The 15,247-nt window shown below is 41.0% G+C and overlaps 2 protein-coding genes across 2 annotated transcripts; one reads left to right on the top strand and one right to left on the bottom strand.

Moving 5' to 3' along the window:
- Positions 1–971: 971 nt before the first annotated feature.
- Positions 972–6,399, bottom strand: dmap1 (DNA methyltransferase 1 associated protein 1). The gene is made up of 10 exons (XM_056379597.1): positions 5,974–6,399; positions 5,478–5,569; positions 4,899–5,094; positions 4,549–4,707; positions 4,272–4,439; positions 3,909–4,094; positions 3,538–3,609; positions 2,761–2,833; positions 1,998–2,347; positions 972–1,713 (listed from the first exon to the last, which is right to left on the bottom strand). The coding sequence occupies exons 1-10, from the start codon at positions 6,067–6,069 to the stop codon at positions 1,654–1,656; spliced, it is 1,452 nt and encodes a 483-aa protein (XP_056235572.1). The 5' UTR covers positions 6,070–6,399; the 3' UTR covers positions 972–1,653.
- Positions 6,400–7,404: 1,005 nt separating this feature from the next.
- hnrnpm (heterogeneous nuclear ribonucleoprotein M) lies at positions 7,405–15,149 on the top strand. Its single transcript, XM_056378110.1, has 16 exons — positions 7,405–7,696; positions 8,561–8,742; positions 10,383–10,435; positions 11,161–11,168; positions 11,306–11,399; positions 11,505–11,765; positions 12,033–12,186; positions 12,278–12,327; positions 12,414–12,471; positions 12,805–12,924; positions 13,009–13,062; positions 13,416–13,484; positions 13,587–13,688; positions 13,824–14,413; positions 14,510–14,561; positions 14,653–15,149. Exons 1-16 carry the CDS (start codon positions 7,584–7,586, stop codon positions 14,814–14,816), a joined length of 2,124 nt encoding a protein of 707 aa, XP_056234085.1. The 5' UTR covers positions 7,405–7,583; the 3' UTR covers positions 14,817–15,149.
- The last annotated feature ends 98 nt before the right edge of the window (positions 15,150–15,247 follow it).

The following is a 15,247-nucleotide window of genomic DNA, read 5'->3' as shown; positions in this document are numbered from 1 at the left end:
GGAAGCAAAAGAAAGATAGCCTTTCGGCTGTGTTCTGTCAAGGGAGAAATTACACATTTACGGAGGTTTTTTCAAGCAACGACGGGTTCCATAGATCAAACCACTGGATTTATGAGCCAATTTTCAACATGAAATATAGACACAGAGAATCCATTTTACCCATGTTTACTTGCCTTCTCTCACTCCTTTTCTTTCTCTCTCTCTCTCAATCAAACAGTCTACAGTGTGTGGATGGGTTTACTCCTGCAACTTTAGCAGCGCTGATTAGAGCTCATAATCAAGATGTTTGGTTGTGGTGATGTGATGGTGCAACTTTCAGTGGCTACGTTGTTGAGTGTTTTCACCAATGATAGTTAAGTAAGGAACCCTCTGAATTTGTTAGAGGACCAAGACTTTAAAAAAAAAGGTGAGATAGTTCGGTAAAGACTTGCTATTTTCTAGCTGTTGAGAATTGTTTCTTTTGCAATAACTAACAGTCAAATCAACAATAGAGCAAATAAGAAGATCCAACAAATGTTTGTCTGAATTATGTGTTTGTATGCAGATTGCAGGACTTGGAAGATTATATAATTTTGCAATGCATATATCTAGAGGTAGATATATTAATACGCACATTATGCCCAGATAACAGTGATCCCCTCTTCTGGGCAATCATATTCAAAATTTGCATAGAAATTAATGACTAAGTAGGCTAAACGACATAATTGACACGCAATTAGCAATATTATGGGGAGGAGACCTAATGAAGTTTCAGTGGCTGTGCCAACCGAAGAATGATCACTGCTTAATTATCATATTAATGAAGTCATTAGTTGTCACTTAACTTAAATGACAGGTAAGGTAAGAATGTCATGATCCTACAATTTCCTTGGCAAATGTGTATTCAACACTAATTACCTCCAAGTTAAGATCTCATCTGAGAAAGAGCTTGAAATATAAAGGGAATAACCACGGCATAAACATGCATGGAACAGAGTAAGAAAAAAATACAATGAGGTTTATTGAATCATTGACTAAAGCATCTTCAAGGTCACCTGAGGACAAACAACACAAATCAGTCCTGTGAGTCCAACATAAAACACGGGCAGCAGATGGAAGTGGCATCTCTTTCCTAGGTCGAGAGGGAGCCGGTACTACAGGCTAAAACAAAAACACATTTCCAGTAAACACTATGGCATGATTAGGCTACAAAAAACCCTCAGATGGGTCAAATGAACATTGCGGCTGGAGGTCCTCCCACTCACAGAGTCTCTTCCTTCATTCCAATTCATTTCAATTATCCAGTCATTCCCACCTTCTTCCCCATGTCCCGATTAGCTCAGCCCGGCAATTTACAGTTGATCTTTCCTCATCTAAAGCCGAGCAATGGTGGAGGCAGGAAGACAAGCAGTAATGGAATGAAATGTCACTCAGTTGTTGCCTTTGTCACAAAGATGCTGGGCGAGCCAAATGGGGAGGGGTTGGAGAGGTCTGGGTAGAAGGTGAAAAGTAGTGAGTGTGTTTGTATGTGTATGTGTGTGTGTGTGTGTAGTCAGTGGTGAACAGCGATATGATGTCCTGCTCCCGTCTCTCTTTTGTCCCCCCATAAAACTTGTGCATCTCCACTGTGACCAGAGTAGCTCCACCATGTACCAGCTGGCGCTTTCATCTTCATCAAGGCTTCTTCACCTTTTTCACTGAAGACGAACTCGATGCCGATTCTCTCCGCTTGCGCTGTAATGTGATGCACAAAATCACATAAGTGTGTATTTTTAAAAGGAATTTCCTCCTTCTTCTGCATGCAAACCAGTCACAAAGAGTCTAGTGCCTAGTCTAGTCTAGGTTAGATCGTCCTGTTATGACTTCTGTATTAATAAAACCGTTTTAAAACCCACATTAATTGTGAAATACATGTGAGTCATAAACTAGAATTGATTAAACATTTGCAGAAGGTAGATATCCTCACCCAACTGTTAGTGATGTTTGGAAGAGTTTGGGTCTAAGCTATATAGACTTACTGAGTTGGGGGTAAGCGGTGCTCCTACAACGTCGATGATCTGCTCCTTGGCTTCCACCTTGATGTCGTCTATACTGGGCCAGGACTGAATTTCACCCCCTGGGGTGGATGCTGAAGTGCTGTTGTTGGCATTGAGTTCCCCACCTGGTGCTGCGATAGCTAGTCCTGTCCCTGTAGTTCCACATCCACCTCCGCTGCCAGCCTTCAGTAGAGCCTCATAGCGGTGACGCAGCATCTGTTGCTCATATTCACAATTGCTGTGTGCCTGCTTCAGCTCATACAGCAGCACCAGGTCACTACGCAGCTCATTGAACATCTGTACAATCTCTTCTGTGGGCATGGGGTTAAGATCTGGATGCACAAACATACACAAAGGTAAAGCTGATTAAAAACTATACTTGCTTGGCAAAGCCTTTGTAGGTCATCCCAGCAGATATATAGCAGGAAGTATCCTTGGTATGATGAATGCAAATGACAGCCACATCTTTACGAGATTACTGACAACATGACGACACATTCTTTGAGATTCTGCATTCAACTACTGTGTCCAGGTGGAGATGGTGAATGAGAAGCTCTTAAGTGTAAACTTACTGCTGTTAACACACTCTGCTATTTATACACAATTCAAAAACGTTATTCGAAATAAAGAAATACATACATATTTCCCTGCTGTGCTGAAACTAAATGCATAATTTAGGATCATTATATTGTAAATCTGTTGCAGAGTTTAAACGCAAAACTTCGAAATGTTTATTCACACTCACCCACTCCTTGCTCTATGAGGATCTGTTCAATGGCCTTGATCTTCTTCTGGCCTACTGAGCTTGGCAGTTTCATCTGAATCACACACAGAGAGACACACACGGCAACACACACAAGGGTGTGATTTAAGGTGCTGGGGATATTAGGATAAACAGCTCCACCTCGGGGCTTTTAATTCGTATGAAATGCACTTCAGCAGGCCAGATCAAAATGTCTTTATCCACTGAACTCTGTCTGACTGATTAGCTAGAGGGGCACTCCACTTCTTTAGCCACACTAATGCATTTTCCATAGAGAGCTGCAGCTCCTCATCAGTCTTGAAGATGAATAAGAGCTCCCTTGCTAGATCTTACAGATATTAGCTAGTCACTACCAAAATTAATCATCACAGTGCTAATGAGAGATGGCAAGCCCATGTCAGACTCTCTGGTTTCTCACATACATCAACTGCAGGTTCAAGCTTCACTAAAATTCTTTTGACATTAGTAGTTGTTCAAACAAAACTCAGCTGATCTTCTAAAAAAAAAAAAAAAAAAAAGTTCCAGCTTTTTAATGTTTTTACATCAATTCCACAGCACAGTACAGACAAATACAATTTCTTGATACAGATCTATGGGATTATCTTGACAATTGTAGTTTCAGGTTCTTTCTTTCAGATTAGTAATCTACTTTCTTCACTAGTATTTGAGAACCAACGTAGTGAAGTTTTAAATTGAATGTGTGTTTCAGAATACTCTTTTTGTAGTTTTAATACCTCAGTAGGATCTAGCTATACTCACCCTCTGACTGCGCAGCGTGACTCCTGCTGATTTGAAGTCAGGGAACTTGATCCCTGCAGTCTCTGGAACAGCCTAAAGAAAAAAGTAATAACTGATGAAAGATGAGAAGCAATTTTTATGAAATAAATTGGGCCTTTACAGTGATTCACAAACTGAGACAAAGAGCTCATAGTTACTCTGAGACACAAAATATTGAGACTGAGCTTAATCTTGATTATTTCAGTGTACCACTGCACTGAATAACCACTACCATGTGCTTGACAGCTGTGCCATCTGATTAATTTTAATTTTTTTCCTTTTAATGGTGCTTTAATTAGTTGGTAAATATTTCTCAAATGCTTGTGCTCCTTTTGTATGGGTGAATGTCGTACCGGTTTTTCTGTTTCTCTTTTTTGTGGAAGCTTCTTCTTGGAAACCCTCTTCTCAGCTCGTCTCAACTCTGTGGTTGTATCAGCTGCTTTAATGAGTTTCTGCAGATCCTGGGCCTTCTTCTCACGCTCTTTCTTCCTAGTCTCAATCTTCCTTAGTTCCTGAATAAGATATTCCTCTTCTGCCACCTGTTGGAAAAAGGAGAGAAGTGCAATCTTAATGTCTAAAAGGCTGGTGAACATCTTACTGTGGTTTTAATTGGCTTGTGCTTGACATGTTCCTTCTCATCTTGACTGGTCAATTTTTATGTTATGAGAATTTAAAAACTGTATTAACCACCCTAATCACATGGCAAAATTACTTACTTGTTCAGGTGTGCGATTGAAGAGCTTCTCCAGTTGCTCTTTGCGACGCCTTTCATGGCCAGCATCAAAGATGTAGATCTTGGGCTCTGTCCCTGAGGGTGCGCGGACCTTTGTCAGCTTACCACAAATACTGTAATACCGTTCTTTCAGATCCTCCACAGAACGTTTCTGAAAACCATACATGGAAGAATGTTACGAGAAATATATGCTTTAACTTTCAGGATTATGATTTTTGCAATATATCCTCAGTGGGTACTGGAGGTTAGTAACTGATTACTCTGTATTGCTGATGGTCGTAACGGTCATGGACAACTATGAAGCGCAGGTCAAAGCGCTTGCACAGATCAAACAGATGGTCTGTCTCCGCTTTAGTCCAGCCATCGTCATGCAGATGCATCTGATACTCCTGCTCTGAGTACACTGGTACCTGCACTGTCTATGAAAGGAGACAGAGAAGAAGAACAGAGAAAATACATGCAACCGGGTTGAGAAACTGAAAAGAATAAATGAGTGAGCATGCCTGAAAAAAGAGATGACAGAGGATGGGTAGCTGAAAAAATCCATCAATTGTTTATGCTTGTATTGCGTGAGTGATTAGACTGAAAAGGAGACTATAGTCATCCCTACCTTGTTGAAGCGAGCAAAGGGGTAGTCCTTGCCCTCCTCTGCTACACGTCTCCAGTGGTGGAATATGGCCCCATCCCTGCGAGCAGGATTAGTGAAGGGCATCCACTTCCAGGGCCGCACCTTTTTACAACCCAGCTTGGCTTTCACTGTCCTGTAGCCTTGAGTAGTATCACTAGGCAGCAGAGGGGGTGCATCTCTGGAAATTAACAGGAAAAACAAGTCTTTGTTATAGAATATTCTAAACAGACAAATGATAGGCTCTCCCTTTCAGTGATACTTAAACGTGAACCCCTCCAATGCTTCACTGAACATGCCAATCACTTGTCTGTCTTTGGTCATAGCTTTTGATTTAGACACTAGATTTAGACTCTTTTTCTGAATTTATAATGAACAATTATTATTTATAAAAGAATGTAAAACACTGATCCAGTTTTCACTCTCATCCCGGTCCCTTCCTCATGCAACTGAAAAACTTTAAGAATAAAGCAGTGATTTCACACATGATTGAATCCAAACCTAAAGGGTAACTCAGTACATCAATTGAAGACAAACTCATAATCTCAAAACATGAGACCATACTTCTTATCTGAGTAGAGCAGAGCATAGACCTCTCGGTGCATTCCCTCTGGTCTCTTGAAGGTCAGCGTTTCAGTCGTCTTTTTGGTTTTTTTCTGAGACAAGATGGAAAAACAGATTATTTCAAAGAAATATTTTGGTAATACTGTCAACCACAAAATAACAAATATTCTAAAATAATCGTCTCAATTTCTTGCTGTAGAAATGGCATGATTTTGGGTTTGACTAACACAGTATGTTTAACTCTTCAAATACTGGATAAAAATTTTAGAAAAGACAAGTCAATTAGTTATTACATGTTTGAGGTGTAAACTGTGGTTTAAGGTTAGTGGTTGTTCAGAGATGTTTACAGTCCCTTCACGTCCTGAGATAACTTTGATCCACCTAGTCAACGTTATGAACTCCACAGCTAATGCAGTTTTAAGAGTAAGATCATTGGGGAAACTTGTGAATACTGGGACCGGTATCACTGTGGATATCTTTTCATATTATTACTCACCTTGTCTGAGTTAATGAGGTCTTTCTTGCTGATGGGGCCATCATTATCCCCTCCGGTCAACTCCAGAATATCCCTAACATCAGCTCCAGTAGCCATGGCTTAATATGTTTTTAATTACTTCTCGCACCCTGCAAATTGTAAATGCTGTTTGTTCATTCACAGGCGCTCATTCAGTTATGCGGTACTATCCAACGAATACGCTTCTAGCTAAAGGCTAACGCTAACGTTATCATTTCTAAACTACGCTGACTTAGCACAGAGCCGCAAACAGCCACTTAACGACTTTATAATATTTATTTTGTAGCATTACCGAGAACGTTTTTACTATAAATGAAAGCAAGAGATGTAGTTAATAAAGAATATTCACAAGCTATTGTTAAGGCTAGGTGAACACTAGCTGGCCAGCTGAACCGCCATTACTTCCGGTCGCCCTGTCGTCTTTGTGTCGCCCCCGTGAGGTCTGGCGGTGCACTGCAGAAATTATTTATTTCAAAGAGAAATTTATATTTAAAAATAATAATAAATGCATAGTTTACCCGTGCAACTGAACATGAAACTGTAAACACCAGCAGGGTTGAAAATTATAAAGTTATTGCTCCTGCTGGCATCTCTGAAACAGATGCTGTTCTCCCTGCAGACCATAATACATTGACACTCGCTCCCATAGGCTGGTTGAAGATCTCCAGCATCTTGCTGCATACATTGGAAGACGTAGTTCCTCAGAATGTAGAGTTTGCTCATTCTTGTGTATAGTATAGTATAGTATAGTATAGTATAGTATAGTATAGTATAGTATAGTATAGTAATGTCATACTACGAACAGTAGTGTATGATAAATCTATTATGTTAAAAATGAAAGAAAGTCACAAAGAGAGGTGAGACACAGAGAGATTCTGATACATTTATGGCTGTATGACATAAAACAGTTAAACAAGTTATTTCTTCAATGTGAAGAAAGACTATTGAAGGTACAGCTGCATGGCCTACCAGTGTAAATCCAAGATGTGTAAGCACTCTGTTTTCTGCATACAGCTGAGTATACTATAATGAGGGGCATGAAAACTAAAAACCTGCTGGCAACTTGCTGGTCTGGTTTTGTGAGCCATTACATCTGTATAAGTACTCAGTTATCATCATATGGAAACAGGCGAGCTTTTAAAGAGTAGATAGATAAATAACTAAATAAACTAAATACACATATTTCGTTTTTTCTGAAAAACACGAAAGCAAACACTCACAAAACATACATTTTACATTTAAGTTTTAATGTTTTAATATGTTTGTCTGGACTCGATGCACTTTTATTCTGAAAATCCCTTTATGGGCCACGATATTTTTTTTATACAGTCTATAGCCACAATGCGCTTTACTTTTGAAGGAGACACCGGATGTAGACCATTGTGTCACTACCTTTTTAAAATTCCCAGCATCCGTTAGTTTGGCCGGGACTGCACACTCCGCCATTTTCCCAAGCTGATGTCGCAGTAGTGGTCGGCGCAGTCATTCATCTAGCTGTTGTCTCTACTGTTAAGGTCAATTACTCGCAACTTAATTAATTTCAAGAATATACCATTTTCAATTTTTTGCAAGACACTAAACTGCGTAAGAAGATGTCTAACGAGCAGGCCGAAAACACTACCGAGCAACCAGGCCCGCAGCAGCAGCAGCAGCAGCCGCCGCCGCAGCAGCAGACGCAGCCGCCGCAGCAGCCGCAGCAGCAGGGGTAAGTCCATTCATCCCGGGTCCTTTGTTGGCTCCTACTTGCTAATTAATGATTCTGATACACGGGAATGTCGTACTTTGACCAATATTTAATGAAAAAGCTCAAATAATTGTATCCACTCGAGGCAGTCATATATTAACGACCACAATGTGTTTAAATTTCGTCGTTTTATGCGTCCAGGCGGCGGTGTATGGTGCCCGTCTTTTTACAAGGAGAATCGGCCCATTTTACGTAACGTAATTTTAAGTAGCCTAACGTTAGCTGTCCGCTTACTTAGCCACTTAATGCCAATTTACCGACCAAATATGTTCACTATTTGGTTGTATGCATGCAAATTATGAAACGATAGATTGCTAATGTAATAAAGGCCTAGTGCGCCTTTAGAGCGGCCTTGCCATGCGACTTCAGTTCAATCATCCCGATTGCAACCTTGCGTTGAAGGCTATTATTGCAAGTCAAACAATTGTTCTGGTTTTTAAATAAACCTGTTCTCAAAAATATAAATAACTGTTTGTATCAATAAAACAATCTATCTAGTGGAATAGGCTGCTAGCATTAACAGAACAAAGGAAACTCTTACTACTGGATTGAGTTACAACAGTGACCCCATTTTGGCCTCCTATAAAGTAGCAAAGATACCTTGATGGTATTATGTTTTAGTGTGATTTCATTGGTCCTAACCTGAATTAGCAGATGTGTGTCCACTGTCACCTTTTTTTCCTTTTTTATTAAGCCTTTTAGGAATTCACTTCTCAGAATCCAATTGTGCTTTTACTGGGTTCTAAAAGAAAGTTGACATGCTAACATGAAATGTGTTTTTGTTCCTTACATTTATCCAATGCATTAATTGATCTCTTTATACAGAGAATTGAATGGGAAAGCCAAGCATGAGTCCAATTCAAGCAGGAAGGAGAGACCCCAGAAGAGAGGTGGGGGCGGGCGCTACGAACCCTATGGAAATGCGAACAAAAGATACCGTGTCTTTGTCAGCAACATCCCCTATGATGTGAAATGGCAAGCCCTCAAAGACCTGATGAAAGAAAAAGGTAAGGTGTCTGGACATGGGACCGACTCAGTCAGCTTTGGACATAACAAAAAGATCCATGGTCATTTTGTTTGACCACTGCAGCTTTGAAGGGCTTTTGGGAATTTGTTCAGGTACTTAAGTTGTACAATGTTGCTTGAGATTTCGTGGGAGTTATTGGAAAAGGGTTTTGGATGAAGTCCCCCTTACTTGTCCGCCAACAAAAGAGTTGCTGCAGACTCGCACAAGTGCTGCGAACCTGGATGGTAGACTGAACACTTACTCTCCCTTGAGACTACTACAACCCTTTGTGGATTTTTTTGTGATGTGAAGGTTGTACATGTGCAAAGCTGGTGAACTAATGTGAAAGTCCAGTGGTGTGGGATCATAAGGGGCACAATGAGATGCTTTCCCCCAAGAAATGTATGAAAGAATATACAGTACTTTGCTGTAGTGTAATTATTTTGCCCAGGAGCAAGGAACAAGTTTCTCTGTTACAACATGTAACAAACAGTAAAACCTGGGCTCTCATGATTTATAATTTGGTCAAAATTTTGGAGACATGTCCAATGAAATCATTTGTATTTCAGCAACTTTGAATTACAGCAGGTATTAGTTTAAAGTTTTCTCTTAAAAGTACACTGTGGATTTTAATGTGCTGTTATTCATGTGAAAGTAGTTGTTTAGTGATCGGTTTTGGAAAGTTTCAGATGAATCATAAGCATTGCACAACATTGGCATTTTAAGTAAAAGCATGTGTCAAGATGGGTACAATCCTCTTTCAGAAGGAGTGCCTGGTGTTTGTTTTTTCAAAACTGACTGTGGAGTTAAATTGCATTTTCTTTTTTAGGTTTGACCTTGACAAGCAAATGTTTTCTCAGCAGATCTCCATGTTGTGCCAAACACAGCTATGCGTTGGGGATTTCTTTGGGGTACAGGTCTACAAAATGAAGCAGCTTCTTATGCACTGTCCTTGTCTCTAGAGGTTTGGTCACGGATGCCCATTCGTTGATCAGAAACGTGATCTGAAACGAAAGCGTGGCTGTGGTCGACGCTGAATCAAAATTCTGATATTGTGCGTTCCAGGAACAGGTCTAGAGAAGTTTCTGTCCCCTAAGAGCTTGTCATCATTAACATTATGGTTAGTTTTCTAGCTGTAGGTTTCCTCTTAGGCTCAGCTGATGGGCAAATGTAGTGATGCATTAGCCTGAGGTTTAAAATGGCGACATCTGACAAAGAATGCGCAGGTTTGCAATGAAATGGACTGAGGCATTGAATGGGTTTTGATGACTTGAAATTCTTTGGTTAATTCTCTTCATATAGAAGGTGGTGTGCGGCATTATATCCAAATAGGAAGGCTGATGGCCATTTCAATAGTTGTTGTCCTCAGTCTATTGCTTTTGGTGCTTCGGGAGAATTCCAACAAGGACAGGCTAAGAAGTCTTTATTCTTTCTTAAAAAAAATAAATAAATAAAAGACCCAAGCTTGCTTTTTGTAGACCTGTACCATATTGTGCTGCTGCGGTGCTGGGGGAAGACTCAGGACTGGCAGTCCGAGCTCACTGTCACCGGCCGCCCTACTTGTGTTTCTGCTCTAAACCCCCATTGTTCTCTCGGCTTCTCTCCCCTTGGTGTGTGTCGTCTCTGGAATCTGATTTGTAGTGGGTGAGGTAACGTACGTGGAACACTTAATGGACGCAGAAGGCAAATCGAGGGTAAGTGCAAATACATACAAATAAAAAAAATATGAATAATCCTAGACAAACCTGTGTTTGTCAGCTTTGGTTTCTTTATTTTCATTGTTGGGAATTGTTCAGATTCAGAAGCCTGGTGGAGTGTGTGTGAGATGGTGACATGCCAGAGGCGTGTTTTATTTGGTGTCGTCTGTGGCACTGTCTTGAGGCCATCCGGAGGGTTGATGCTCTTATAACAGGTCTTCAGCTTTCTTCGCAGCCAATCCTGTGGTATTGCAGTAGCTGACAGTCTCCCTTTTGGTTGCTGGATTTGCTCCTTATGAACTAAAGGGATCTAGTATGAAAGAGGTTGTTACAAGGCTGTTAGATGGTTGTTAAATAAAACTCATTCTGTAGAACTGCTTTACTGGAAAAGTCACCTCCAATGTCTTAGTAGTCGGGAATCCTATCTCACTGTGGATTTTCTGCCCTTTGGATGTTGGAAAAATACTTTGTATAGTCACCAGACATGCCTGCATTGTGTTAGAGATGGGGAAAATGTGACACTTTAATAATTTATTTGGAAGAACAGGGCTGTGGCCAAGGCTGTAGGCTTGTGTGGTGTTGAACTTTTGATTGTGCATGAAATTCTCTATTTTTGCTTAATTTTTGTGTCAGTTAAACATCTACTATAACTATTGCTTTTACTAATTTGAATTGTTCTTTACTCCTCTTGGTGCGGCCTCTTCTGACTTCAATCAACAAAGGGTTGTGCGTAAGTATTCTATTCATTTATCATTTACAATTGGTTATGTTGGCACCTCAGATTGACAAAATTGAAATGTTAAGAGCAGATCTTTGGACGGGCTCGTCAATAAAAAAATTTGTACTCACTGGATATATGTTTGTCAGTGTTGTTGAGTTTAGGACTGAAGAGCTAATGAAAAAAGCAGTGGAGAAGGTAAACAAACACAACCTCAATGGACGACCCCTAAAAGTGAAGGAGGTAGGCCACAGCAAGAATAATGAGAAACAACTTGTGAACTTTTCCCATCAGACTGATGTAAAATTTGTGAATTTGCTGAAGTCATATTTTCATGTGGTTTGTTAGGACCCAGATGGTGTGATTGCTCAGAGAGAAATCAACAAGGCTCAAGGTGGAGGACCTCCAGGAGGCCATGGCGGGATGGGAGGAATGGGAGGAATGGGGGGAATGGGTGGAATGGATCGCATGAACATGGATCGAATGGGCCCTGGACCAAATGGCCCCATCAACATTCCTCCCAGCCTGATGAACAACCCCAACATCCCCAACGAGATCATCCATGGTCTCCAGGCTGGCAGGATTGGCAGCACTGTCTTTGTGGCTAATGTGAGGCTTCCACATTTTTGTCATTGTTTGATTCTTGTTTGTTGTTTTATTATTTGAAAACTACCCAGTAAATAATTGGTATTTGTGCTTGATTAAAAAGTTACTTGATAAATTGGTTAAAACCTTTTTTCCTTGTAAGTCAACTAAGCACTTAGAATGACTAATGGTATCAGCAACTGTAATTTAACTATTATTTATGTGTAAACTGTGTAGTTTGCGTATGGACAAACAAGTAACCATTTCTTAAATTGTTCCCTGTGCATATAGCTTGACTACAAAGTGGGCTGGAAGAAGCTGAAAGAGGTGTTCAGCATGGCAGGCATGGTGGTGAGGGCTGACATTCTGGAGGACAAAGATGGGAAAAGCAGAGGCATGGGCACAGTAACTTTTGATATGCCCATTGAAGCAGTCCAAGCTGTCTGTATCCTTTTGAAAAATGTTGGCAGAATGTTTAGTCAGTATAACCACATTGCTTCAAGACGTCTGGTACGCTTTCCTTAATGATTTTACAGCTATGTTCAATGGGCAGCTGTTGTTCAACAGGGTCATGCATGTGAAACTGGTATGTTGCCTAAACCTCTTTGTATATTGGATCACATTATGATCTGAGAGCATAGTCTGAATATGTTTTTTATGGGTTTTTTTCAGGATGAGAAGTCCCTGCCCAAAGATTTTGGACCACCTGATAGAGCTGCTGCTCTTCCTCGTAAGTTTACTCTTCATTAGGATAAAAATATTGAAGCAAAGACAAGTGCACTGTAAATATTATGTAAAGTACTTAAGATTACTTTTGTGAAATCCAAGGTCTGTATTTACAGCCACTTTTGCTGGGGGACCAGATGGCACTTGTTGTTGTGGATAGTTTTCTTATAACCACAGCATCCCATGCCAATTGAAATGTATATCAAGTTACCTCAAATTTGTGCATAACGTTTTATATTGAATGAACATGTCTGAGATCCCCTTGATACTGAAGAATAGTAATACTGTGAATAAGTCAATTTCTGCAGACTAAAATACTGTACCCATTTTCTCCCAGGTGGTCTGAGTGGTGTCGGTTTGGGCCTGGGGCCTGGTGGCCAGCCCATTGATGCTACCCAACTCAACAGAGGAGGTGGTGGTGGAGGAGGAGGAGGAATGGGCAACATGGGCCCTGGAGGTAATTTGCTGCAGTGTTTTTGTTTAACTCTTGGGAAGAAAACCCCATTGGAATCTGACTAATCATCACTCCTCTCACTTGTAGGAATGGAAGGAATGGGCTTTGGCAACATGGGAGGACGTATGGGAGGAGGAGGAGGTACGTACCAGAATGTTGCAAGTGGCTGTGGCCCCTTACTGTATTTATGTCAACTGCCACTTTTGATGCGAGAGCAAACTCAATGCCTCTCCTAACTTGTCACATTTAAAACGTTAAAACAATTCATGACATAATCTCATTCAGATCCCTAAAGTAATTGGGAAGCATTTGCAGGAAGGTAATCTCCATTACAAGCATCTTAACTGTGGGAGCGCATGGGGAAAAAATGAAAATGTAAAACCATCAGTTTTATATTTTAAGCTCCCTGCCTCAGGCATCAGAATTCCATACCCGGCCTGTCCATGTATTTCTGGTGTCCCCTTGTATTAAGACTTTCTTCTCTTCTGTTGTAGGAATGGAAAACTTTGGAGGAATGAACAACATGGATCGTTTCGGTTCTTCAGGGATGGGCAGAATGAACGGTAAGGAGATGTTTGGAGCTGTGCTAAGTACTCCAAAGCAAGCGTGAATGACTTTCACGTTTTGCTGGACACTTCTAATGGTTTCATCTCTTGCATTGTCAGAGATGGACCGTGGGATTGGTGGTGCTTTTGACAGGGAGTTTGGGCGAAATGAAATGGGAATGTCTCGCAATAATTTTGGAGAGTCCTTTGAAAGAGGAATGGGTTCGTATTTTCAGGATTTTGTTTGAAATTCCTCTGACAAGTACTCCAATAAGCCTCATCAATGTAATGCCTATTTCAGCTGAGGTGGTCTACGTAACCTTTCTTTAAAACTTTTTTTTTTTTCTCCCCCCACAGGAAACTCCCTGGGTATGGACCGCATGAACTCTGGAATGGACCGGCTGGGAGGCAGCATGGAACGCATGGCAGGGATGGACCGGATGGGCATGGACAGGATGGACCGCGTGTCTGACCTGGACAGGCTGGGTTCTGGATTTGACCGGATGGGTTCGGGGATGGACCGGCTGGGGCCCAGTATGGACAGGCTAGGACCTGGCCTGGACCGTATGAGCTCCAGCATGGACCGCCTCGGCCCAGCTGGGTTTGATCGCTTAGGCCCGTCTGGTTTGGATCGCATGAGTTCTGGCCTGGACTTTGGTTCCCCAATGAATATGGATCGCATGGGCAACACTGGTCTTGACAGAATGGCCACCAGCTTCGACCGCATGGGCTCCACTGGAGGACTCGACCGCTTCCCCTCAGGTGGCCTCGACCGCATGAGCTCTGGCATGGACCGGATGGGATCTGGAGGCGTTGGCGGCCAGTTTGATCGCTCTGCTGACCTGGATCGAGGATTTGGTGGTAATTCCTTTGGAGGAGCTGGAGCTGGCGGGCCTGGAACCGGGGGAGGCAATGTCAGGAAGGGATGCCAAATCTTTGTCAGAAATGTAAGTGTTTATCTATAGGTTATTTGGGACTTAATTCATTTGACCAGTATCTTCTTGTGTATGATTTTAATCTGTTTTGAATTACTTTTGTTTTAGCTCCCATTTGACTTCACCTGGAAGATGCTGAAGGATACCTTCAATACATGTGGTAAGAGTAGTCATAGTTTGTATATAAAATTAACCATGAGTGTTAATTTCATATCGGAATATTTCTAACACTGGAATTCTTCCCTCTGCAGGCATGGTCCAGTATGCTGATATTAAGATGGAGAACGGCAAGTCCAAGGGCTGCGGTGTGGTCCGCTTTGACAACCCTGAAACTGCTGAGCGCGCCTGCAGGACAATGAACGGCTACCGGCTGAATGGAAGAGAGATTGATGTTAGGATTGATAGGAATGCATAAGTTACTTGTCTGTGTTACATCTGACTTCTCATTTAGTTCATGTCCAAATGCTCTGTATCATCTGAATTGTCCTTCAGCATATATACACTTGGATTGTTAGATATTTGTAACAGTGCAAATGTTATTTTAGTTAGTAATTTGTAACAGTGAAAGTTCATGTTTTAGTTCATGCCTAAATTTTACTTTCTTTCTTTTGTTTTTTTGTTTTGTTTTTTTTAGAGACCAAATTTTTAATTTTTTTTTTTTTTTTTTTTTTTTTTTTTTTTGTCATGCTTCACCTGTCATTGCCTTTGTTCTATAAGGTGTTTTGATAAATAAACCTCAATATTTGGAGTGCTTTGCTGGCTTTTTGTGTTATTGCACTGTGTCAGTATAGTGGACGGTTTGTCACATTTTCATAAAATGTGAGTACGCCTACACGCATATAATAT

The sequence above is a fragment of the Seriola aureovittata genome, chromosome 6 (genome assembly GCF_021018895.1).
Source record: "Seriola aureovittata isolate HTS-2021-v1 ecotype China chromosome 6, ASM2101889v1, whole genome shotgun sequence".
NCBI classification, from domain to species: Eukaryota; Metazoa; Chordata; class Actinopteri; order Carangiformes; family Carangidae; genus Seriola; species Seriola aureovittata.
Note: the sequence above shows the minus strand (reverse complement) of the source record. Positions and strands in the feature narration are given on the sequence as shown.

What these genes read in the sequence shown, in the direction of transcription:
- hnrnpm (XM_056378110.1), top strand. Translation starts at nt 7,584, where the DNA reads ATGTCTAACGAGCAGGCCGAAAACACTACCGAGCAACCAGGCCCGCAG. An exon ending in CAGCAGCCGCAGCAGCAGGG is followed by an intron (nt 7,697 to 8,560) that starts GTAAGTCCATTC and finishes CTCTTTATACAG; the next exon opens with AGAATTGAATGGGAAAGCCA. An exon ending in GGATACCTTCAATACATGTG is followed by an intron (nt 14,562 to 14,652) that starts GTAAGAGTAGTC and finishes TTCCCTCTGCAG; the next exon opens with GCATGGTCCAGTATGCTGAT.
- dmap1 (XM_056379597.1), bottom strand. Translation starts at nt 6,069, where the DNA reads ATGGCTACTGGAGCTGATGTTAGGGATATTCTGGAGTTGACCGGAGGG. An exon ending in ACCTCATTAACTCAGACAAG is followed by an intron (nt 5,570 to 5,973) that starts GTGAGTAATAAT and finishes ATCTTGTCTCAG; the next exon opens with AAAAAAACCAAAAAGACGAC. An exon ending in TCAATCGCACACCTGAACAA is followed by an intron (nt 4,095 to 4,271) that starts GTAAGTAATTTT and finishes TTTTTCCAACAG; the next exon opens with GTGGCAGAAGAGGAATATCT.